Below are 27,204 nucleotides of genomic sequence, written 5' to 3' on the forward strand. Positions count from 1 at the left end.
TGGTAAATACACATGCTTTATTTGTTAAGGTGCCAGCTATATATTTTGTGAAAAAGTTTGTTAGCTCAGGATATTTAAAAACGATGTCTCTTTCCAATAAATGATTTTATGTGTTACAGACACATTTAGTATTAAGCATCATGTATATTTAATATCACAATGTCTACTTCAGTGCCCCAAAAAGCCTTTATTCACTTTATAGTTTCCATTACTGAAGAGCCAACATTCAGTTCTCCCACAGTTGTGTAAAGTGCAGGCAAGCCACAAGAGCTTCTAGTTTTAGCTTGCAGCCCGTGGGACCACGATAATTGTTATGAAGCCATTAATTCTACCTCAGCAGTTTCAACTGTCAGGTACATGTAACAATAATTGCACTTAATGAATGCTGCTCAATTTATTAAGTACAAAATGAAAACCAGTATTCTTTTATACGCAGCACTGAGGCATATTATTTATCATTTGTGTGTACCCATGTTGAATATTCTGCTATCATTTATTGGCCAGGGTATATAGCCATAGTTTTTCTAAAGCTTTTCTTTATTAAAAACCAATGCAGGAAATTGTAACTCTCTAATTAAAGAATAATTAAAATAATTAGTACCAAAACAAATATTTAATAAGAATCTATGTCTATGGAAAACAATCCAGCAAAACCAAGACCAAGTTCCTGCTTTAGAAAAACAAGATTCTTTCTGTGCTACCCTCCCCGCCCCCAATCTTTACTAGAATATGAAAAAATTCAAAAGCTTCCAGTTGCTTGAAATATCAGTGTTGTTTCTTTCTCAAAGTTTTTGGCAGTAAAACTTTTGTATACAGACATACAGTCTGCCTCAGGATTTTCAAAAGTAAGAGCTAGATTTCTTATTTTCAGTCACTCAAGGTAAACTGCATAGACATTTGCAAGAGCGAAAAGAGAAGAATTTCTGAAAACGTAAGATGAAAAGGTATCATTTTTAGGATCCCAGAGGCATCTGCTTCCAATAAGTATGCTCTGCCTGTTCAGTTGTCCAATGTGAACAATCACAATTAGTTTATATCGTGGAATCATCAAGTCCTTGACCCGGGCTTTAATAACCTAGAAATGTAAAAAAAAGGGAGGGTCTTCATTTAGCTACATTGAAACTCAAAAGTATTAACCTTTGTTATAAATATAGGGGATTTAATTTAATAGCATGATATATTGTAGATACTTTGAGTAATTGTTGTAGAACCATAACTATGATTCCCTTCAAGCATGGTCCTCTTGAGATAGAACATTCAGGGACAAAATCATAACACCAGCAATAAATCTACCTTTTCTAAGATACACGAAATAATTATAATCCAGAGCACAGAATTTAATAAATTACATTCTTTGAAAATTTATGTTAAGATGGCTTCATGTCAAAGAATGTTGGCATTGGAGTTACACTGTCTTATTCATGTCTAATTAAGGAACCATACATCTGGAGTCTCCTGTAATATAACTAATCATTAATGTTTATTAAAGAGTTTGTTATAAAAAAGAGAGTAGAGAAAACCTTGATGAAGTTCCAGCCCTGGGGTTGGTAAAAATAGAAACGTGCTTAAAGTCTGTATTTGATGGCACTCAAAGAAGCTGCCTTAGTGAAGAGAAAACAATCATTGAAATGTTGTATCTTTTATAATAAACACTTTTATAAATGGGGCAGTTTTATACACTTTTACATAATGCACGCAAATGATGCACATGATTGTTTTAGACAAAGGTTTTATGTATACACACACGCGCGCGCACACACACACACACACTCATATATGTAGAATATGACCTAATTATAAATATGCATTTTAACTGTTACTGCAAATTAATTCCCCTCATCAAAAAAGTAGAGGGTTCATTGCACTGTAGCAAATATTCTAGCCAATGTTAACACTTTGGGCAAATCACACATGTACCTCAGAAATGGTTTTAGTCATCTGTCTACAGAGCTCTGGTTCATATTCTTCTACTTGTAGATAGCTGGTTAACACATCTTTCAAAATATGATTGACAATGATCGCAGGAAAATGTTTGGGAGGACCTGAAAATACACATAAAATTTATTTCTAAAAAGTCATTTCAAATCATACCCACCCACCCCATAGGCTAATCAAAAGAGTATTGAAACATGGAGGGATTTAATCTTCTGGGCGGACTCTATTAAAAGAAACAAGTGGCTCTAATTAGATTTCCTGTCAAGTGCTCTGGGAGAAGAAGACAATATTTTCATACATTTACCTGACCATCTCAAAAGTGTGTTCAATATTGCTGGGGTTTGACCTTGAAAGTCTCTTCCTTCCCAGGCCCCATTGTTAGGGATATACTTCAAAGTCTCAACAGCTTTCTAACTGGCTCTCTGCCTCTTGTATCTCCTGCTCCAATCTATCTACCAGATCTTAAGTGATATTCCCCTTAGCGAGGTCTAAGTTGTGGTTCCCTATGGCCCCTTCTTCCGCTACCACAGTGCCCCACTTGCAGACTGCTCCAGCCTCACAGGCTTCATCTGCCTATAAAGGTGCTCCTGTGTCTTTACTCTTGCTCTTTCGTTTTCAAATGGAATACCTTTCCCCATCTTGTTCATCTGAGAAACAGCCACTCATGTTTCAAGACCATCTCAAATGTCTTCTTCTCCAGGTAGCACTCTATCTCCTGTCAGGTAAAAATGTCCCTCCTTTGGGACAATGTCCTTCCTTTCCATGCACTGGGTCCCCACTGCCATCCTGGCTCCTAATCCACTTGATGTTGGCTAAAGCATACATGTGTTTCCAGTTATATGGTAAGCAAGCTCGGATTTTATCCTCCTCAGAGTCTAATACAATGCTAAAGGCATAAGAAATTTTTAATGTATGATTTCTGAATTTAAATAGAATTACAAATTTTATAGATAATAATCACTATATATGATATATGATTATATATTGTATACATATATAATAATGAATACTTTTTATTAAGCTTTTGCTGCATGTCAGGCAGTGTGATAAGCACTTTATATTACCTTATATAGTCTTCCAATAGATCTCTGAGGTGAATCTCACTGTTATCTCCATTTGGCAGGTGGGGAAACAGAGATTTAAATACATTGAGTAACCTGCCCAGAATCACACACAGAGGCAGAGCTGGGCTGCACACCCAGGTTTATCTGATGCTAGAGCTTATATTCTCAACCACACTTCATCCACGTTCAGAGGAGAAGCTTCAGATGAATCTTCTTTATCCTGCATCCCAGGAATATTAGCCATATCATCACTTTGGTCATATACTAATGTCATTGCATGACATGAACATGTGCCCGGGGCCTGGCATAGAGAAGTCCAATCATTATTTGTTGAATTGATAAAGATGAAGGAATGAGATCAAGAATTCTATTCAATTCTCTTTTAATAGTTGTCAATATCTATTTATAAGTGTTTGTTTGGGATGACTGTATCTGTCAGAGTCAAAGGAAACATATGGCACCCTATAGTTAAAATAATTCCAGGAAGAAGTTCTGAGTGGGATGTAGAAAATCACAAGGGATAGTGCAGTAGCTCTCAGCCAGTGAAAGTAACGTTGTCAGCCCACCCCCAACCCCAGGATTGGGGAATAGAGGAAGAGTTTTTAATAGATCCCAGAAGGGTGGTGTGGAGAGGGTTCCCCTGGGAGCAGTTTCTGTCCTTTGGTTGAGGAATGTAACCAGGCTGTGATGAACTCACAGGCAGGGGCCAGGGAAATAAACAGCTCCACCTCACACTTCTCTGCCTCTCTGCTGAGGTTTCCCACTGGCGGAACTTAACCAGAAGGTTATAGCCCTCTGACTGCAGTGCAGTTAGGTGAGCCTCTTGAGGTTCTATAAATGGTATTTTTATTTTCATGATAATATAGAAATTGTTGAATTCCATTTAAATCATGGCAGGGTAGGGGTGGAGAATGAATCTGGGTAGGTAAAGTGGTTCTTAGAGATCGCCCCATCACCTCCTGCAAACCCAAGCCTAGGGCATGGTTGATTGACCCAGGGGTAACAATGTTCTGGGCCAGGACAATGAGAGTCTTTTCTTGGAATTTTTATTTTAAACTGCAAGTAGGAAAAAAGAGTCAGCCTCTTTCTGGTAGCAAAAGTTATCATGTGACTCTAAGGACCTGCTGGAGGCCATGTTTTTCATGGTGGAAAGGAGGCCAGGCCACCCAAACAGAAGAAAGTGCATACAGGTTAGTGCTGGAAAGAGGGTCCTGGTGGCACTTGAGTCTGTTTCCAGTAGTTCCATTGTACAGTGCTACCAATGCCCTTTCCACACTTTGCTTGGATTAAAAAAAAAGTCATTAACCAGATTCTGTTTTGAAAATACTTTGAAATATGGTAATAAAATATTCTTTTCTTACTTCTTTGTTACCTTTCCCCTAAACATCCAGAATCATCCATCAATGTTCAGCTTTTGACTTCTGAAATAAGCTCCTAAAACTACTTTCAGAGTCAACTGATGTGAATGGCAAAGCTTTTCTTCTTTTTTGAGATTTTTTTTCCTTAGGAGAAAAAACATGTTTTAGAAATCAAAAGGCAAAGACCTGAAGGATCCGGACAAAAAAAATTTTAAAAACAAACAAAACCTGTCCTTACAAATTAAAGATAAGGTTACTTAATGTATGTGGGCCTCCACTACCCCAAATTGGGGTAATAATAAGAATTACTACATATTTTTTTTTTTTAGAATTAAATGAGACAATATATTGAATATATTTAGAACAGTACTTGTCACACAATAAAACACTCCTTAGATATGTGATCTTATTAGTGTTATTGCTGTTATTGTAGTTATTGCATGTTGAAGGAAGAATTGGGGATTTACCTTGCTGAGAAGGTAGCAAGATGAAAGAGGATGTAAGTTGGGAGACAGTGAGGCCTGCAGGGTTGGGAAGGCCCCCATGGGGTGGTGCAAAATCAATGCTGAGAGATTGACAGGGTCTAAGAAAACCTGACATAGAGACAGGGCCTAAGCACTTCATGGAAGCTGAACTCAAATAATCTCTCTCTCTCAGTATTTTGAATCTACTTTCCACTGTGCTGGCTTCATTCTCAAGGCAGGCTGTCTTGATGTAGTAGCAAAGATGGCCACCAATAGTTCTAGTCTGGCCTGGTGCTCACAGTTCGTGTTTGTAAACAACCAGGTGCCACTATACTCATAGTTTCAGAAAAAGTCTTGTGGAAAACTTATTCCATAATTAACATGAAGTTACAATGAATATCATGGAAGGTTTTTATTCTTAGTGATCTATAGTAAGGTCCTCGAGTCAGTCACATTCAGGAGTAGTAACATGATGAATGGAGAGATTTAAACATATTACATCATTTGATGTAATTACCTAGCATCCCTATGATGTATAGACTATTATCCCTATTTATAAGTGAAGAAACTGAGATTCAATGATGCTAAATACCTTGCTCAAGGAATTAGCAAAATTAGTATTCAAATTCAGATATGACAGATGCTACAGCCTGCATTTTCTTTGATATTTGTTTTAGTAATTAATGAGGAGTATGTAAATGGTATTTTATTATAAGAAACACAGTTTCCTTTTCTATTCCCATTTTTTCTTTCATGAATTTTACTCATGTTTCATCTCATTTTTTTAGCTGTAATTATTTACATAAATGCTCTCATTTAAGATGTGTTTAGATGATGCAAACCTTATCAAACAGAATGAAAAATTAATTAAACATAATAGTGCTGGTGATATTGGCTGATATTTCCTTCCACTTTTCTGGCCAGTATTACATTGTAAAGATATGATAAACTCTTTACCAAAGTCCCACTGATATAGTTTGGATATTTGTCCCCTTCAAATCTCATATTGAAATGCGATCCCCAGTGTTGGAGGTGGGGCGTGGTGGGAGGTGTTGGGGCCAGGAAGGTAGATCCCTCATGAATGGCTTGGTGCTGTCCCAGTGGTAGTAACTGAGTTCTTGCTCTATAGTTCTCCCTCTATTAGGTCACATGAGAGCTGGGTGTTTAAAACAGCCTGGCCTCTCTCTTGTTCCCTCTCTTGCCATGTGACACACCAACTCTCCTTCCCTTCTGCCATGTCTAAAAGCTTACTGAGGTCTTACCAGAAGCAGATGTTGGCACCACGCTTCCTGTATAGTCTCTAGAACCATGAGCTAAATAAACCTCTTTTCTTTATAAATTACAGTCTCAGGTATTTCTTTATAGCAATGCAAAATGGACTAATACATCCACAAAATACCTTTATTATGTTAAATAAACCCAGAAACAAGTAGAAGTGGAAATACAGTTTTGATTAAGTATTATTAAAATGGATGGTTGAATGCTTTAAAAAGTGAATTGTCAAGCATAAAATACTTTAATTATTTAAAAAATCACATAGACTATTGTAGGAAAATATGGGTGTATTTCATCTATACTAAGCTTTTTCTAAAATTACTTTTCTAATATGGTTCATACTCAGTACTTCTAAAACTGATAAGATACTTTATTTGAGAAAACAAGTTGCAAAAAATATCCTTATGTAGAAACATAGGGATTCACATTTCACCTGCCTCATCTTGTTGAAATCTGATTCAAACCCTTCCAGCATGCACAGCTCAAAGTCATAGACACCTTATGGCTAAGAACTTTTAGTTGCAATTGAGGGGAAACCTGACCCAAACTTAGCTTGCCTAACTGAAAATTTAAAGGGTAGTCAACTGGATTTAGGACTCAAATGATGCCATCAGGATTCTGTTGTTCTCTCTGAGTTTCAAGTCAGGGCAAGATGGCAGACACTGCCAGAGCTCCTATATTCCTTCAAGTTTCAGGGCTTTATGTTCTTCTGCAACAGGCCAAACAACATTTTCTGAATTTAATCTCAAAGGCTTTGATTGGATTGACCATGGTTATATGCCATCCTAGAATCAGTCACTGCTCTATCTATAAAGCCAGTGCCAGCTTCATCAGAATGCTAGGATCAAAAGTGGTGACAATGGTGGAATTTCAAAGGAAATTTACTAAAGTTACCAGAGAAGTATAAAAGTATATTGGATGGCAGGAATATTAGCTGTCGGCCACAGGCACTGTGAAAATACCAGTAGATTGGCTAATTATGGAGCCGTGTAATCTATGTAGTCTTGGGGATTCCTGTAGAAAACTGGCTACAAGGCCGAAGGGGACATGCTGATGGTCTATACTTTTCTTCGGGGTTAACTGGCCACACATGGAATCACCTTGGCCCATAGAGTCTTCCTTTGCGCCTTGGTAAATCTCTGTGGAATTTCTATATAGCAGTAATTATATATGAATTCAGATAATAGTGGGCAGGTACGCGTTTAGAGAAAACAAGTGGGTCTATGAGGAAACATGGGTGGGAAAAGATATTTGCCGTGGACTCCACTTGGGAGTATAGGGGCAGGTGCAAAGATCTTTGTTTTCAAAGACTCAAAACCTCAATGGTAATGGATAAACATCTCTGTCAACAGGGGACTATGAGTCATTTACCTTTGCTTTGAGTTTTTTTTTTTTTTCCTTCACCTATTAACAACACTGATTGGTTTTGTTGGCTAAAACATCAATACTTATCTCTTTCATTTAAGTCATATCTCTCTATGTACCCAGAAATACTCAGTGAATTTGTTAAGTCAGTAGTATGCTGTATATATCAGTGCCACCCAGTGAATTGCTTGGCATTTGGGAAACATTAGTAAAGAAAAGTAAGACAGCGGGTGTTGCTACCATTCTGCTGAGGAAGAAACTAAAGCAACATCAAATCACTCAATTCATTAAAGTCCCTTATATTGTGCTAGAATTGAAGACAATGCCAGGTTATCAAATATCATTTTTAAAAGCATCAGTCACCAGTTTAGAAGTTTAAAATAGGAGTGAGAGATAAAAGAACACACCCAACTGATAGGTGTTTTCCATCTGGACTGTAAGGCGAGAGACATCATCACGCTGACTAGGTTCATCCATGTAAGACACGGTACTCGTAGAACTAAAAACAAGGGAGAAAACGAATTTTAGTCATTATTATAACAATAACAACAAAATACAATATTGCTTTAAGCTAAAATGTTACAAAGACGAAGTTTTGTCAGAAAATTTCAAGTAAGTCCTATGTAAATATCCCAGTGGTATATGGAAAGTCTAAAACATTTTAGAAATGGAAACATTAAGATGCAAAGGAGGTATTTGGAGAAGGCCTCAATGTGATGGCTGAAGCCCAGGGCAGTTACTCAGGTCATCAAATTATCCAGAAAGTGATCCTGGGTTGATGTATGTGTATGGGGTAACAGAACATACTTCAAAATCCATTGCCAATCGTGTCTCTACCACTGATATAAAGCCTCTCCTCAAAGTAGACAAAGCTCACAAACAGGGCTGGGAGACATATGAGGAAGCTTAAAATGTTGGGAGACAACTCTATATACACATGGAGTATTATAAAGGGTTCACTATTATATGGAGTTCACAAAATCCCTTTAGTATGAAAAAGAAAAATGAGAAACTCATCTATGTGGTAAAGGAAACCACAATTCACCAAAACCATAATAAATTAATAAGCATCAATCACCCTTTTCAACATTAAAAAAGGGTTTTGCTTTCATTATCAAGGCAATATGAGCTTATCCTGGTGCTAAACAGGAGACCCAAGCAAAGAGGAGCCCCCAGTGTCTCTCTGGCACTACTTAATTCAATTTAGTTCAGAGGAAATTCAGCTGCAACTAATGACAGTCTCAGAACTCTGCACCCTCAATTTTCTCCACCTGTGAAAATGAACGTTAAGACAGATGTCATTTCAAAGGGGAGGATATAATAGCATGTGTGTGTGTATGTGTGTGTGTGTGTGTGTGTGTTCAGAGTGACCACTTTTCTAAGCAGGCTATGTTTTTGATTTAATTAAATAAAAAAGAGATATTTGCTCTTAATCTTTGGGGATCTTTTCTCTTACAAGGAATTTAAAGTGCTTAGTTCTACACCGTGTGGAATTAATGAACTTCTTACAAATTGATATTTTAAGAAAATCACGAGTAATCTATTTTTAAAAATCCTTTAATGCAATACAACTTACATGATAAATTAGGGTTTACCCACTCAGTGCAAGAAAATGATGGAAGAAATTCTGGCTGCTTTTTTCATGGTGGATTTCTGGATGAGTGACTTAGTCTTTATTCTTATAACACCTGCCTTCCTCAATTTACTGCTGCCCTTTGAAGTAGCAACCAACCTGTTTGGCCACACCGGCTGCAGGTGCTGTGGGCAATACCAAAGACTATTACTGCTGCTTAAAAAACCCAATGTTACATAAATCCCTTGATTCTAAGATAAGTCAGTCTGTCCCATTACTATATGTGCTACTTTTAACTTTGGAAAACATTTCCCATGAATTATCTCATTTTACTTTCACAATATCCTCTGAGGAAAGTAAAAGATTCATTATTCTACCCATTTCAGAGATAAAGGGAATGAGGCAAAGGGCTTAATGTTCATGTATAAAAGGCAGACAGATTTCAAATGTCCTGTTTACCTCTTAGTGACAAAGTCTCAAGTATGATTATAACTGACAGAATGAAAATAGGGGCAATGAAATAATTAATCACTGCAATTAAAACTTACTTGCACAAACATACAGAAGGTATTCATAAAAATTTCTTTTCTACTGGACACCATATTAAAAATTCATGGAGAAGAAGAGGTGGTGCAAAACTCAAATTAGCTGGAGTGAAAAGTCCAAGACAATAAAAGCAAATAAGGATTTTGATAAACTGTTTTCACTATCAGTTACTGAAGATTGACAATCAGTGCACTTAATATTATTATCATTATGAAACTGGTAAATGTCATAAGGGCAGCTTAAAAACCCAACTGGTTGAAGATTGGTGCGCACACAGAAAGTTTTGCAGATTGACTTTTTTTAAGTTACTGAAGATGAATTTGTTCAGTGCCCTTTTATTTCCACAGTAATCATGTAAACAGTGTATGCTCATTTTAAAAATTCAAAACATACAGAAAAACATAGAGAAGAAAGTAAAATTATGCAAAATGTATTAACCCCAGTGGTTCTCTAACCCCTGTCAACATTAAGAAAATCACTTCAGACATTTGATTTTACCTAGGGGCTCATATTAGAGATGCTTTTAAATAAATTTAAAATGTATCATAGATTACTTTCCATGTCAATAAATAGCAAACCATACTTTAAATTTCAAGACAGTACTTAATATATGCACATTCTGGGTTTCATTTAACCATTTATACTCCATGCCTTTTAGGCTATTTCCAATATTCTACTATTATAAAGAAAATTATAATGAACATTGTGTCAGGGACTCTTATTTACTTTCTAAAGTTATTCCTTCCTTCTTCCTCGGTAGCAGAATCCTACATTTGTAGGACTATTCCTCTGCAGACTAACAACAAATTCTCAGTCTCTTTTTGTGCTATTGTGGCCTATGTGGCTTATGAGTCAATGAGATGTAAGTGGAACTGTTGTGTGGAAATTCTGAGAGGTTCCTCAAAAGAACTAATGCAGGCTATAGGAGCCTGTTTTGACCCTTCTTGGTGACTGGAATGTGGATATTCCAGAGCTCAGCACTATCTTGGGTCTTGAGATGACCTTGTAGATCACAGATAAGAAAGAAGCCTCTGAACTTCCTCTCTTCAGACTTATTTTATGTAAGAGAAAAATAAATTTCTATTTTGTTTAAACTCATGTTTATTATTATATGCAGCAGTAGATCTAACTGATAGAAAGTCTAATACAGAGTTTGCTACCTGGAAGTGGGATGCTACAAGTAATCAATAAATCATACAACTTGGGGCTGGCAGTGGTGGCTCATGCCTACAATCCCAGCACTTTGGGAGGCACAGGTGAGCAGACCACTTGAGGCCAGGAGTTCAAGACCAGCCTCGGTAACATGGCAAAACCCCATCTCTACTAAAAATATATTTTTAAAAATTAGCTGGGTATGGTGGCACACACCTGAGATCCCAGCTACTTGGGAGGCTGAGGCACAAGCACGGCTTGAACCTGGAAGGTGGAGATTGCAGTGAGCCGAGATCATAACATTGCACGCCAGCCTAGGCAACAGAGCAAGACTCTGTTTCAAAAAACAAAACAAAACAAAAACCAGTAAAACCCATAAAACTTGGAATGAGTTTTAGAAAGGAACTAGGGCTTTGAGGAGTAAATTTTCAATATTTTGCTGGAAATCTGGTAATTATTTTTAGAAAACTATTATTTTAGGTTAGGGGGTACATGTGAAGGTTTGTTATATAGGTGAACTTGTGTCCGGGACTTTGTTTTACAGATTATTTCATCACTCAGGTATTAAGCCCAGTACCCTATAGTTATCTTTTCTGCTCCTCTCCCTCCTCCCACCCTCAACCCTCACGTAGGCCCCAGTATTTGTCGTTCCCCTCTTTGTGTTCGTGAATTCTCATCATTTATCTCCCACCGATAAGTGAAGACATGTGAAGCCTGGAAATTCTTATCCTCCAGAGGGAAAATAATTAGTCTATTGCTTTCTGTGCCTTGGAAGGCTGACTGTGCATCAGTTAAGACTACAATGTCATAAAAAATTACAGGAAAAGTTTATTTTTTAAAACCTGTGTTTACGGCGTTATAAAAAGCTGAGATCTGATAGTTCCCACATTAGAATGAATGGGTTAGAAAAAGGGAGAGAGTGAAAAAGAAGAAAAAAGTTGAATAGAAAAAAATAAGATATTGATTCCTTGAGAAAAGACAAAAGGAAGAGAGAAAATATTTAAAATACTTGCGGTTATTGGCAAACAGCATTAAACCAGAATATGGGCTTGGTAAATTTTTAGAAATAAAACAGTTTTATGTTTTAAAATTGGGGAATTGCCAATATCAATTCAGAATACTGGTTTAGAAAAACCTGGGCATATTTTCTATTGATAAACAGCTTCACTCAATGAAATCTTTAAAGATTAATATGTGAGACACCCAAAAAGTAAATTTATAATTTTAATTACCAGTGCTATATACCTGGCACAATACATTTTTGGGGTATATATCACAACTTTACAAATGGATGGGTTTCAGTTGTCTATCATCAGACTTTCCCTAGTTTACAATGACAACCCTTCTAGACACGTCATCTCATTGCAAAGTGAATGCTATAGTTTTCTTTTTTAAATATAAAAAATGTTCTTGCTGTCTCTGTGTTTTACCAGCTTGTTGGCATTTATGGAGAAAAAAATTCAATTGGCAAAATGTGTCCCAGAGAGTTATAAAGTTTTAGAAAGAAAGGTAGATGAAAAGTAATGCAATAAAAGAAAGTCTGGCCAAAACCACTGGTGAGAACACTTAACAAATTAACTAATATTATTGCAGATGGAAGAGTAACAACTTGTAATTCAATGAAAAATTCAGTGAATATCTGAAACCACATGTGCTATTGCTGAAAACAGACAGCCTGCATACAGAAGTAGCTGCATGAAATTGGTCCAAAATAACAAAAATAATCCTCTTTATATGTACCTGACTGACACTGGAAATCCACCACGCTAATCCAACAGTATGCATTCTGATTATTTGCAGGAAAAAGACAAAAAAAGAAAAAGTTAAGAAGTTAGAGCCTGTAGTCCCAGCTGCTTGAGAGCCTGAGGCTGGAGAATTACTTGAAACTGGGAGGCGGAGGTTGCAGTGAGCTGAGATCATGCCACTGCACTCCAGCCTGGGCAACAGAGCAAGATTCCATCTCAAAAAACAAAAACAAAAACCAAAAAAACACCAAAGGAAAAAAAAGAAAAGAAAAGAAGTTAGAACATATTTACTCTTTAATGAAATTCATTTTTTCTTAAGAACATCTTGCAAATTTGCTTGCTGACCAGTCTTTGAATTACATAGATAAACACAAGGCATGTCTTTTTATTATGACTGCTAGAGATGGTAACAGTAATTTCAGTTAATTCTCATCAGCCACAATAGCATTTAATTAGTATTGAGAACTCATTTCCAGACATTTTCAATATTATTATTATACCTAGATGTTTTCAAGCTGCAGGAAGAGATAATATTGAATGCATATCTGGCCTTAGAAACATTAAAGTAGTATATTTAAAGGTCAGAATATCATCTTTTCCTTCTATTTGTAACCATGAAATGCCTGGAGCCACCATATTTATAAATATAGTATCATTTAAGTGTGTCTTTTGGGGGGGCGGATAAGCTGTTACTAAAGTCATGTGCTGCCTCCCAGTGGTGATATTTCAGAGTGCACAGAGAAAAACAAGATCAGGGTACAAATTTGTACATTTGTACTTTCCATTTTTCTTCATTCTTTCAACAAATATTTATTGCCTACAACATGTCAGGCACAGTGGGAAGTATTGGTAACACAGATAAAAATAAGAGCCCTTGTGCTCAAAAAACAGAATGTAGAATATAAGATTAAATATGCATAGAAACTCCTTTACTTGGGAACTTTCCACCTAAGACTATCCGTGGATATTTTTATGAGTGTAATGCTCAAGACCAAAGCATGCCAACTTGTCCCCCAGCAGTAGATGATGTTATTTGTCTGGTAAGATAAGTTAGTTTTGCAGCTATTTAGTTTATACCAAATTTGCTGGATTTTAACGTACAGGCAGATCATATTTATTGTGCCTCACTTTATTCTGCTTTGCACACAATGTGTTTTTACAGACTGAAGGTTTGTGTCAACCTTGCATTGAGCACATCTATCAGCATCATTTTTCCAACAGCATGTGCTTACTTCATGTCTCTATGTCACATTTTGTTAATGCTCCCAATATTTTAGATTTTTCATATTATCATATCTGTTATGGAGATCTGTGATGGGTGATCTTTTATGTTATTATTGTAATTGCTTTAGGGTGCCACAAACTGTATCCATATAAAGCAGCTGACTTAATTGATAAATGTTATGTGTGTTCTGACTTCTCCACTGACCAGCCATTTCCCCATCTCTGTCTCTCTTTGGGTCTTCCTATTTCCTGTGACACAACAATATTGAAATTAGGCCAATTAATAACCCTACAGGGGTCTCTAAGTGCTCAAGTGAAAGGAAGAGTCCCACATCTCTCACTTTCAATCAAAAGCTAGAAATAACCAAGTGTGGTGAGGAAGGCATGTCAAAAGCTGAGATAGGCTGAAAGCTAGGCCTTTTGGGCGAACAACTAGCCAAGTTGTGACTACAAATAAGTAGATTTTTTGTTTGTTTGTTTGTTTGTTTTTGAGACAGAATCTCACTTCGTCACCCAGGTTGGAGTGCAGTGGTATGATCTTGGCTCACTGCATCCTCGAACTCCCAGGCTCAGGTGATCCTCCCACCTCAGTCTCCCAAGTAGCAAGGACTACAGGTGCACACCACTACACCTGGCTAATTTTGTTTTAATTTTTTTGTACAGAAGGGTTTTGCCATGTTGCCCAGGCTGGTCTCGAACTCTTGAACTCAAGTGATCCACCCACCTCAGCCTCCAAAGTGCTGGGATTACAGGTGAGAGCCACTGCACCTGACTGAAAAGTTCTTGAAGGAAATTAAAAGTGTCACTTCAGCGAACACATGAATGATAAGAAAGCAAACCAACCTTACTGCTGATATGGAGAAAGTTTTAGTGGTCTGGATAGAAGATCAAACCAGTCATAAATTCCCTTAAGCCAAAGCCCAATCCAGAGCAAGGCCCTAACTCTCTTCAATTCCATAAAGGCTAAGAAAGGTGAGGAAGCTACAGAAGAAGTTTGAAACTAGCAGAGGTTGATTCATGAAGCTTCAGGAAAGAAGCCATCTCTGTAACATAAAAGTGCAAGGTGAGGCAGCAAGTGCTGATGTAGAAGCTGCAGCCAGTTACCCAGAAGATCTAAGGTCATTGGATAAGCTAAGATCATTGATGAACAACAGATTTTCCATGTAGATTAAATAGTCTTCTTTTAGAAGATGCCACCTGGGGCTTTTATAGCTAGAGAGAGGTCAATGCCTGGCTTCAAAGCTTCAAAGGACAGACTGACTCTTTTGGTAGTGGCTAATGCAGCTTGCGCCTTTAAGTTCAAGGCAATGCTCATTTACCATCCTGAAAATCCCAGGGCCCTTGAGAATTATGTTAAATCTACTGCATTCTATAAATGAAACAAAAAAGACTAGATGACAGCACATCTGTTTTATGGCATAGTTTCTTGAATATTTTAAGCCCACTGTTGAGACCTGCTGCTCAGAAAAAAAGATGCCTTTTAAAATATTACTGCTCATTGACAATGCATCTGGTCACCCAAGAGCTCTGATGGAGATGTACAAGGAGATTAATGTTGCTTTCATGCCTGCTAACACAACATCCATTCTGCAGCCCATGGATCAAGGAGTAATTTTGACCTTCAAGTCTTATTTATTTATTTACTTATTTTTTAATTTTTAATTGATGTATCATAGTTGTATATTTTTATGGGGAACATGTGATATTTTGATCCCTGCATATACAATGTATAATGATCAAATCAGGATAACTGGGATATCCATTACTTCAAACATTTATCTTTTCTTTGTATTGGGAACATTAAAATTCCTCCAGCAATTTTTCCCTCTAACCCCCACTAACTATTTTGGAATATATAATAAATTATTGTTAACTATAATCTCTCTACTGTACTATTGAATACTAGAACTTATTCTATCTAATTATATTTTTGTATGCATTCTCCAGCTTCTTTTCACCCCACAAATCTTATGATTTAAGAAATTCATTTTGTAAGGCTATTGCTGTCATAGATGGGGATTTCTCTGATGGAGCTGAGCAAAGTAAGTTGAAAAGGATTCAGCATCCTACATGCCATTAAGAACATTCATGATTCATGGGAGGAGGTCAAAGTGTCAACATTAACAGGAGTTTGGAAGAAGTTGATTCTAGCCCTCAGGGATGACTTTGAGGGGTTCAAGTCTTCAGTGGAGGAAGTAACTGCAGATGCAGTGGAAATAGAAAGAGAACTTGAATTAGTGTTAAAGGATACAAAATTATAGCTAGATAGGAGAAATAAGTTCTAGTGTTCTTACCACTGTAGGGTAACCACAGATGAAAATAATAGATTCAAATAGCTAGAAAGAGGACATTGAATGTTCCCAATGTGAAGAAATACTAAATGTTTGAGATAATGGATATACTAATCACCCTGATCTGATTACTATACATTATATGTATGGAAAAATCACTGTGTACCCCATGAATATGTATAGTTGAAATTTTCAGTTAAAACATAACATTTAAAATGGTTGAAGAAGAAATGGAACCTGAATATACGGCAGAATTGCTACAATCTCATGGTAAACTTAAACAGATGAGGAGTTGCTTCTTACAAATGAGCAAAGAAAGTGGTTTCTTGAGATGGAATCTACTTTGGGTAAAGATGCTGTGAACACTGTTGAAATGACAACAAATAATTTAGAATATTACATACACTTAGTTGATAAAGGAGTGGCAGGGTTTAAGATGAATGGACTAATTTTGAAAGAAGTTCTACTGTGGGTAAAATGCTATCAAACGTCATCACATGCTACAGGGAAATCTCTCATGAAAGGAAGAGTCCATTGATGTGGCCAGCTTTAAAATTTATTTTATTATTTCATTTCATTTTATTTTTATTTTATTTGAGATAGTGTCTCTTTCTGTTGCCCAGGCTGGAGTGTAGTGGTATGATCAAAGCTCGCTGCAGCCTCAGCCTCCCAGACTCAGGGATCCTCCTGCCTCAGTCTCCCAAGTACCTAGGACTACAGGCAGGCACTACAATGCCTGGCTGATTTGTTTGTAGGGAAGGGGGTGTCTCATTATGTTGCCCAGGCTGGTCTTGAACTCCTGGCTGCAGTGATCCTCTTGCCTTGGCTCCCCAAAGTGTTGGAATTATAGGTGTGAGTCACTTTGCCCAGTCTATTGTCTTATTTTAAGAAATTGCCACAGCTATCCCAACCTTCAGCAACCACCACCCTGATTAGTCAGCAGACGTCGACACTGAGGCAAGACCCTCCACCAGCAAAAAGATGACAACTTGCTGAAGGTTCAGATGATCATCAGCATTTTTAGCAATACACGATTTTTATACTAAGGTATGTACATGTTTTCTTTAGATAAAATGCTATTGAATACTTAATAGACTACACACAGAACAGCGTAAACAATTTTTATGTGCAGTGGGAAACTAAAACATTCATGTGACTTCCTTTATTGCAAAATACACTTTATTGCAATGGTCTGGAACTAAACCTGCAATATTGCTAAAGTATGCCCGTAGTTTTTAGGTATTTTACTCACATTATTTGCTCCATTTTACAAGTAAGACAAAGGTTATAATGGAAAGAAAAGGTAATTTTCAAAAATGAAAGGGGCAGGAACATGACAAATGACATGTTCTTGTGGAACACCTTTTTTTTGAGTAGGGGTGATTCTGAAGGATAAAGAATGAACCATGCAACCTGTGAAAAGCACAGCTCTGGAGTGATTGAAGGTAATTCAGAAATGGTGATTGACAAAGCACAACAATTTTAAGTATGTGGATGGAAGACCAGAGTTAGTGTGTGAAGCCTATTGAGCTAATGCTCATCCAAGAGCAAGGGAGGTGATAGTCAAGCACAGCTGATGAACTTTTGTTGCAGCTCCTGGATGAAATGCACTGGTTCAAAGCTGTGTCATGCTGGGCAATCATCAGAGAGGTGATGCTGGGAGTGCAGGTGCCATGAATACCTCTACAAAGCTGTGGAGATCATCAAGGAGGAGTGTGACCTATTACAACAGATTTCCAACACAAATGAAACTGTTCTTTTGGGTTTTTGAAAAATAGATGCACAATGGAATGTGTCAACATGGAGGTAAAAATGTACATTTAAAAAATCTGAACAAGGATTTTTCTATTTGCTGTAAATACATCTTACGTCTCTAAGAGGAAAGCCCCTGGTCACTCTGGACTTAACACATACACAGACCTGTGAACCTAACTTATTTGTGAACAAAAGAAACTCGCTTGCTCAGGAATTGATAAAGTACAACAATTATTCATTCGATGATCACAAAATATTTATTGAGTGACTACTATATGCCAGGCACCATTTTAGGTCTTTGGGATACAATACTGAAAAAAACAAAAACAAAAACAAACTATAGTCTCTGCTCCCATGGAACTGTTACTTTAGTAAGGAAAGACAGAGAATAGACAATAAAATCCTAAATAAACAAATTATATATTATGATAAAAGGTGATACATGCCTCAGGGAAAAGAAAAAATAGAGCAGGTTAAGGGAGTTTGGAATTGGGTGGAGGAGAAGATGTGATGTGCAATTTCAAATGAAGTGGTCAAGGTAGGCCTTCATGAACAAAGACAGGAGGTGAGGAAATGAACCACATGGATGGCTGAGGCAAAGGTATACCAGGAAGAGAGAACAGCACATGCAAAGCCTTTGAGACAGAAGGCTGCTAGTGTGTTTGAGAAAATGCATAGAGACCAGCAGCAGAGGGAGGAAGAAGAAAAGGAGTGAACGGAGATAAAGTTGCAAAGGTGTCAGGTAGCTAGATCACGTATGGCTTTGTGGGCCATTATTCTGTAAGTTCTTACTCTGATAAAGCAGACACACTCCTGTATTTTCTGAGAACTATTAACTTTCTTTGCCAAATGGCGACATCAGGTTTTACTCTCACATCCCTTGCCAACATTTGGTATTGCTCTCTTTTCTCATGTTTTGCCATTTGGATGGGCGCAAAATGGTATCTTGTTTTAATTTATATTGTTTCCGCTTGAAAGTGAGTTTTAGCAACTCTTCATATTCTGCTTAGCCATTTGGGCTTTGTTTCTGAAAATTGCTGTCTTCTTTGACTATTTTAAAAATTGTTTTCCTAGCATAAGTTGTTAATGTGCAGGATTAAAAAAACGTATATGTATCTTCGGCCAGCCTATTAACTATGTCTATTGCATCCTTTGTTGAACAGAAGCACTAGATTTTATTGTGGTTATATTTACCCAAAAGTTATTTTGCTCTATGATTTGACTTTTCATTTTGGGATCTTCTTTCAGAAATCTTTCCTTACTCCTAGAACACAAAGGTATGGGTCTGTGCTCTCTTCTCTTAGCTTTGTTAATAGATTTCCACATTTTGGTCTTCCATCTGGAGTTTATCTATGCAAAGCGTATAAGGTAAGAGGTCAGCTTCATTTTCCTCCATACAGTGAGCCAGTGTTCTGCCAACACAATCTATAATTTCCCCATTTACAGACATAAATGGGGATAAAAATATCTTCTCTATTTAACTTACATAGATATCATATGTGAAATGGCTTAATAACCTATAAAGTACAATACGATATTAGTTGTTATTGTGGTTTCATTTGGAAACGTAGCCATTTCAGTTTTCCCAAACTGTTTTCTCTTTTTGGGGGAGGCTGTGTCTCAGGCAGATCTTGTTGGGGGCTTTAGTTTAATGTAGATGGCGATACAACTTATCTCCTAACTCTGATCTTCTAATCTCTAGCCTTCTCCTTCAGGTATCAAAATGAAGAAATTGTTCTAGCAACACCATTTTCAATTGCCTATAAACAGCTCACAGTAGTATAGATTGAATGATGGAATACATTCATCACTGTTGAAATGAAGTAATGAATGCAATCATTTCCATTTTGGGCACTTTTACTGGGAAGACCTAGACAAATGTGAAAAAAGTTACCAGGCAACTCTCAGTTTCCCTGAAAAATGAACTTACCTAAATTAGAAACCTATAGTTATTCACCTTTATATGCCTAATACGTGACACAGTAATTGGCACATAGAAGCTAATAAATCCTGAATAAATGAAGAAATACATATAGTGTGGCCTAACTGGCATGTTAGATGCCATCAGTGGGTTCACATGGGGAGCTGTGGGATCCATACAGAAAGTTCTGGTAACATGGCATCACTGTAATTTTGGTTTGAGGCAAAGGAGAGAATGTTCAGCCCCCAACCTTGTCCCTAATCTACTAGTGGAACTCCTGGCCTCACAGATAACAAGCCTGGATATCATGTCACATGATCCTGTGAAAGTAACTTGACCTCATAGCTTCTGTTTCCAGTTTAAGAAAATGAGAGAAGCACATCTGTTCAAACACTGTTCAGTGTCTGCCAAAGCCTGAGCTTCCAACAAGAAAGATGTCATTGTAAAGACCTGCTGTTACTGTGGATGGGAAACAGAAGGTTCTGGCGAATGAACATAATAGTTTTATTAATGCAAATGCCACATGGATTGCCAATTTTCAGGAAATGAAAATACTCGACTAATAAACAAAAGCCCATTTTGCTGCTTGCTAATTCTGTAGCTTTGGAGCCTCAATCTGTCTAAGCTTCTGCTTTTTCATTTGTCGAATGGGGGAGATAATAACATCTATCTTTATAGAGCAGGAGTCGGCAAACATTTCTGTAAAAGGCCAAATAGCAGATATTTTTGGGTTTGCAGGCCCTACGGTTTCTTTTGTAACTAACTCAACTCTGCTGTTACGGTGCGAAAGTGGCCAGAGACAACACATAAGTGAATAGGAATGGCTGTGTCCCAATAAACTTTATGCACATAGAGATTTGAATTTCTTATTATTCTTACATGCTGCAAAAAAACTGTTCCCCTTTTGATTTTTTTCACCTATGTAAAAACCATTTTTAGCAAAACAGATGCAGATTGGAATTGGCCCTTGGATCATAGTTTGCCAACTCCTATTATGGAGCTTCTGTGGTACATAAATAAGGTTCATGGTAAGGGCTCTATAAATCTTAGCTATTATCATCCTTATTATTATAAATTGTTTAGGTAAAAAGTAATTTGAAATTACAGATGGAGTATGATGACAACTATGTAGTGTACTGTCCGGACTCAGACAGTATGGGTCTGATATACGTATGTCCAGGTCTAACAGAAATATGCCAACACACTAACAGTTACCATGTTAGGATAATAAGATCCAGCTTAAGATGTTTCTGTTTTTTCTTTAATAAAACATAAAAATTACATTAAATTGAAAAGATAACCTAAAAACAGACCCAATCTTGAAAACAGTTCACAATAATATTTAATATAAATTTAATCTTCTTTTTGTAATTCAGAAGACATTTTAGATATTCATTCTGTCTGGGGATCACTGTGAAGCATTAGTTACAACTGTGGAAGGCTGCAGACACGGAGACCAAGACTGTAGGGCTAAATCTATGGTGATCTTATACCACATATAAGAAGCAGCTTTTCAAGGAGGTCTGCCTTTACTCTTCTTGTCTTCTTTATAAGAGTGGTTACTGTTAAAAAAATAAGTCCATAGTCTATTGAAGGAGATAGACGAGAAAGTCACCAAATATAGGTGCATATGGAAGGCAAAAGCAGTAGGAGAAGAAAGGCAGATCACCCAACCCGGTCTGGAGGTGGAGGTGGTCATAGATGAGTAATTAGACAGCACTTCCCAAAAAGGTGGAGATGAAGTGAAATTCTGATGGAAGAAGTGAAGAAAGCCAGGGGAATAGTGTAAGAAGAACATTCCAGGCAAGGAGTCGAGGTACCCCATGGAGAAGCAACATGGGGCAATGGCTGGGGGCCGGATAGAGCACTGAGGGATAATTGAGTATGACTGGAGGGGGAGGATGACTGCAAGATGGTGGGGAAGATGGTGCTATGGAAGTAGATAGGGGTCTGTGAACTTTGTATCTCATAGTCAGGATTTGGGACTGTATCCTAATCATTAAGTCAAGTTACTTGACCTGTAAACTTCAGTTATTTCATAGTAAAGTGGTGTAAATGATGCCTATCTAGTAGGATTAATGCTGGGGAGATTCAATGAGATAATGTATTTCAGTCCTTAATAAAATTCAGAATGTTTTACATTATTGAAATTTATATTTTCAAAATTGTTTTAAAGTAATTTTCAAATGAAAGTTATATGTTTTTCCATAAAACACTGCAATTTCAAAACAATGCCTGCATTTGATAGTCACTAAGCTTTCAGAATTTTTCTACTAGTTGAAGCCTCATTCATGAAGGAGAATAACTTGTACTGTCTAATTCCAGACAGTGAGGAAGCCAATGGAAAGCAAGTATTAATACAAGTTAGCGTGGGGTGGGGGAAGCCTCCTAAATAGTCTGCATTGCAAGGGGATTTGGAAGCTGATCATTTGCTATTTAAGAAAAAAAGTACAAATAGAGGATCCATTCTAAATGTTTTGTTTGAGAATCCAAAACCAAAATAGCTATCATTTAAATGTGGTTGTCAGTGAAAAATCTATCCTAATGTATTGATAAATATGATTTTTGTATTCTTGTTACTTTTAAAATGTACTTATACTTCATCAATAAGAGGTTAAAAAGAATGATCTCTAATTCTTCAAATGTAGCCATGCTCTGATTCTATAAGACAAATTTGTTTTGAAGGGGAAAAGATAAATGAAAGTCATGCAAGTAGGGATTACAATTTAATCTTTGGAGAGAGTATTTAAAAAAATATCATGGGTACATAATTTATGGCAGACTCTTACTTAAATAGTTTCTTGGAAAATGTACGTTGAATTTAAGCTAACAATTAGTTTTAAATAATTTAAAAAATAACCCATGCACTTAACTATTGGAAATAGCAGCCAGAAGAGCTTAGAAGCAAAAATCACAAAGATTAATTATTCTCCCACCCTTACTTCTGACATGTGCTGGGATTGCTAGTCTTTTATAGTCAGTTTCCCACCTGTAAAAGACATTGTATGTGTTATCCACAGACTTCCAGGGCTGGAACGTGGAGTTGTAAGTAAGCATTAACACACTCTGAGAATAGAAAGATTTTGGTTTCAGAATTCTAATTATTCCAGTTCTTCTAGTCTCTGTTCTGCAGGATACCCTAGTTCCTGCTTCCCAATATATACCCAATCTACTACATCCTCCAATCCTATAGAAACTAAGAACGAAAGTCTATGATTAATTGACTGCTACATCCATAATTTGTTTTGTTTTCTTCCCAACAGCAGTCAAAAGGAAATGCCATGAAAATATTAAAAATTAATGCATATCTTTAGGAGAAAAGATGCAACATGTAGCAAGAGCCAAAAGATCTACTTACTGCCCTTTGACCTACTAATTATTCTTCTGGGAAATGACCAAGCAGAGACATATAGTAAAAGAGAAAAAAATGGAAACAAACTTAAAATGTCCAATAATTAGAGAATGATTAAGCAACCCAGAATCATAAGTTGACAAAATATTATGCAGTCATTTAAGAGGGTATGGAAAAAACTATGAAAATACATGACAAAATTAAATAAAATAATGTTAAGTACATTGTATGTGTATGTATTGATTACAAAAGTGCAAAACCTGTGTTATAAAATATTGAGGAGAAGAACTCAAAAGACATATAAGTGAGTCTGGTTTACACTCCATGTGGTGTTTCTTTTGAGCAGAGGGTTTTTTGGGATAATCTGAAATAGCAAAAATGCTGCTAGGATTAACACATCACTCAAGCTTTCTCTCTTTTTCTTTTTAAATATGGCCCCTAAAGATGACCTGAACCTTGTACTTGCCCATTTTATCTCTTTTTATGTCCCTGAGGAAGTGTTTTTTTTCTCCTAATAAACATTACGAACCTATTTACTCCATAAATGATTTTACAATTTTAGACAGTTACTCACTCTTTGGTGCGCCCATGAATTTCCTTTCGCCAAAATTCATGATTACTTAGAGAAGAAATACTCCCTCTTTTCTTCGATGAACGAGCTGCTCTGTCTTTAGTATTGTCTGACATCATCATAACCTATGGAAGAAGACTTTTGTAAAACAGTGAAAGAAAGATCTGGAAACATTTTAGTATAACAGGGACTAACCTCAAAGTACACGGATACTTTTCCTACCATTTTTGAACAGGGAAGTGGGGTTTCCTCAAGAGCAATATATAGTATTTGTTATTATTCTGATCAGTAAAACTGGAACTATGATAACTCTGAAAATGCTTATTTATGCAATAGTATACTTAATTTACATAAGCAGATATTAATCTATAGCAAAAATGCTTAACTGATGAAGAGGGAGGTCATTGACAAAAGATATGCATGTATAGAAGAAAGATGCTATCCTACATCAGAAACCAATATTTGTATTGCCCCCCAATTTAATCATAATATAACTTGGCTAATTAATATTTGCTGTCACTGTTACATTTTATTTTTGAGACAGGGTCTTGTTCTGTCACCCAGGTTGGAGCACAGTGGCATGATCACGGTTCACTACAGCCCCAAACACCTGAGCTCAAGTGTTCCTCCCAACTCAGCCACCTGAGTAGCTGGGACTACAGGTGTATGCCATCGTGCTGGGCTAATTTTTTATTTTTCGTAGAGATAGGGTCTATGTTGCCCAGGCTGGTCTTGAACTCCTGGGATCAAGCAATCCTGCTTCAGCCTCTCAACGTGCTGGAATTACAGGCGTTAGCCACTCTACCTGGCCTATTTTATTATTTTAGAGACAGGATCTAGCTCTTGTAACCCAGGCTGGAGTGCAGTGGCATGATCATAGCTCACTGTAACTTCAAACTCCTGGGCTCAAGCGGTCCACTCACCTCAGCCTCCCTAGTAGCTAGGACTATAGGCCTGCACCACCATGCCTGGCTAATTTTTAAAATTTTTTGTAGAGACACGGTCTATGTTGCCCAGGCTGGTCTTAATCTCCTGGCCTTAAGTGATCCTCCTGCCTTGGCCTCCCAAAGTGCTGGAATTACAGTCATAAACCACTGTGCCTGACCTGCCATGACTTTAAAAAATAATATTAGGGGTAGGGGGCTAGAAAATAAATAAATAAATAAAAATTAAAATTAACCTTGGCTTCTCAAAGATTTTCTGTTGTTTTGTTTTCTCGAGCAACATTTACATACTTTGTAAGAAGCAAATAGGACTTAACTTTTAAATAAATAATTTATTGAAAAACTCCCTCCTTCCTACTAATACTTGTTAAAGAGCTTGGTAGTAGCAAAGGACTTCCCAGAACTATAACTTCCCAGACTCTAACTATGGACTTCCCAGACTATAACTCTAATGCCTCACTGCCTACCTACAAATTTAGATATTCATTTAAATTATTTCACAATCTATAAATGTGAGAGCCCCAGTAAGGAAATACTGTGCTAGTCACCAAAGCTTAAAAATAAAAGAAAATCCACGCCTTCAAGGAGCTGGCAGTTGAGTGGGTAGGGCAGACATGAACATATCCTAAAACCCAGTGGCATCAGTGTCAGAGCAGAGGTGCTGTGTGTGGGTGTGGGAGGCAGCGTGGTGTGTGTGTGCACGTGAGTATAAGCGTCCTTGAGTGTGTACCCGTGAGTGTGCATCTCTGTGTGTGCAGGTGCCTGTGTTCGTGTGTATGAAGGTGTGTGTGTTTATGAGTGTGGGAAGATACACGGCCTGATTAGGTGGGTCATTCAGGTTTTGCTGCAAAGCCACGTAGACCCATCTCGACCTCAGCTGTTTCCAAAGCTGCCCTGCAGGCCGCCCCCTCCCCAAGAAAGGCCAGAGTTGCGACCTGGCGGTCCTCATGGGTGCGGCCAGCCACAGGAAGACCGCCCAGGGTCAGGGGATGACCTCGCTGGCCAGCTCTGCGTTGGCCACCACTCTTGAAGCCCAGCCATGCAATGGGGCAGGGGACGAGCGGTTGGGTCCGACTTTCAGTTCCCAAATTTGGGATCATTTTTTCTTATTTGTTGGGGAGCGGAGGAATAAGGTGACTGAGAGATCGGGGCCGAGTCGGGCCATTTCTCAACAAAGGGCCGATCCCTTGCCCCCTGTCCTGACGCGCTGCAGAGAGAGCGACCCTACCTGCAGCAGGGAGGCTTCGCCCGGAGCCTCCCAGACCTCCGGCTCGTTCACTGCAGACGCTGCGCGCGGCGCGGCTCCGGTCTCCCGGGCCTCACTCAGCCGGCGGCCGCCGGCGCACTCCCACTGGACTCTGAGGCCGGTCTCCAGGGTGACCTCAAACAGCGCCCTCGGCCCGCCCCGGCCGGACTTGGCCGCTGAGTGGCCCTCTGAGCTGCCCTAAGGATGTAGAGGATCTCATCTTCACTGCCCACTGGGGGTCGCCTGAGCCCCGCTGCGTCCTGGGTTGGAGGCAAGCTGGAGGGGAACTGGTTCATTCTGTAGCGAGGAGGACATTTGGGACTAAAGGCATTTGCACCCCGAGGGCCCCTCATCAAGTTCCTTTCCCTGCTGAAGTCGGGGGCAGGAGTGGGAAATGCTGCGGTTTCCTAGGACAGGAAATCCGAGGCTCAAAGACAAAGTAAAGTAGCCCCTGCCCTTTCCCCGACCCCTAATGCTGCTTTACACGTTCCCCCTCCAAGGCACAGGCGGTGGGTGATGGAGGTAATTGAGCGATTACATTGGCCAGATACCCCAGATACCGACAAACATTGGGATTTAGTCGTCCCAATAACTCTGTCAAGAAAGGAATGTTCTCCCTTTAAAGGATTGGGAGATTCTAAAATGTTAAATAATATGCCCAGGGCCCCTGAAACTCATGCTCTTAACTCCAATGTATTACAAACGGGACTGGGTTCTTTCACTTTCCTTAACACGCCTCTTCCGAGCCTGTTAATGGCTAAGAAGCTTTGAAATGGAGACTGTTTGGGATTGAGGACCTACCTGCTGGTATGAATGGGCCTTTCCTCTTCCTTAGAGACTATCCCCAGCCTAAGCCCATCGGGCCTCCCCAAACCAAAAGCAAACAAAATAAACACTATAGGGACCCTCCTGTAGTGGGCAATCATTGGAAACAGACACAAGATGCCTCCAAGCACCTAGCCAAGGGCATGGCTCTTGATGAGTGTCCTGCAGCAATTAGCATTAACTGACAGTAATACATTGGGATTCCGGTGGAGCACAGTGTTAGGATAGTGTTGGAAGAAGAGCAATAGGTTCTTTTGCCTATCCCAATCCCTACTCACGGAAAGATAAGATCAGGAAAGGACTGCTGACTGAATATACTATGAACTAGGTAGGAACTGCTGGGTGATGGATAAACATTATCTCATTGAATCTGTTCAGCGTCTATGACATAGGGGACATTGCTCTATCTTTTTTTAAGATAAGGAAATGTAGAATCGTTGAGTAACATGCTCAAGTCGATACTTAAATCACAGAGCTGAGATTTGTCTAACTCTAAACCCTTGACCTTTGTCAGACCTTTGGCCCACCATCCCTACCCTAAACATGGAATGAAGTTTTCCAGAAATGAGGGTAAAATTTTAAGAGGCTGACAGTAAAA

General features: G+C 38.1%; 1 protein-coding gene across 1 annotated transcript; it reads right to left on the reverse strand.

The window, feature by feature from the left end:
* DYNLT5 (dynein light chain Tctex-type family member 5) lies at positions 1-25,895 on the reverse strand. The gene is made up of 5 exons (XM_005543122.5): positions 25,764-25,895; positions 23,595-23,716; positions 7,869-7,960; positions 1,918-2,042; positions 1-1,075 (listed from the first exon to the last, which is right to left on the reverse strand). Exons 2-5 carry the CDS (start codon positions 23,711-23,713, stop codon positions 872-874), a joined length of 540 nt encoding a protein of 179 aa, XP_005543179.1. The 5' UTR covers positions 23,714-23,716; positions 25,764-25,895; the 3' UTR covers positions 1-871.
* Positions 25,896-27,204: the final 1,309 nt, after the last annotated feature.

This window comes from Macaca fascicularis, chromosome 1 (genome assembly GCF_037993035.2).
Source record: "Macaca fascicularis isolate 582-1 chromosome 1, T2T-MFA8v1.1".
Taxonomy (NCBI): domain Eukaryota; kingdom Metazoa; phylum Chordata; class Mammalia; order Primates; family Cercopithecidae; genus Macaca; species Macaca fascicularis.

Excerpts from the sequence above, each read along its gene's own strand:
- DYNLT5 (XM_005543122.5), bottom strand. The coding sequence starts at position 23,713 with ATGATGATGTCAGACAATACTAAAGACAGAGCAGCTCGTTCATCGAAG. Across the intron at positions 7,961-23,594 it reads ATTCATGGGCGCACCAAAGA|TTCTACGAGTACCGTGTCTT; the intron begins GTGAGTAACTGT and ends CCTTGTTTTTAG. Across the intron at positions 1,076-1,917 it reads TGACTAAAACCATTTCTGAG|GTTATTAAAGCCCGGGTCAA; the intron begins GTACATGTGTGA and ends TTACATTTCTAG.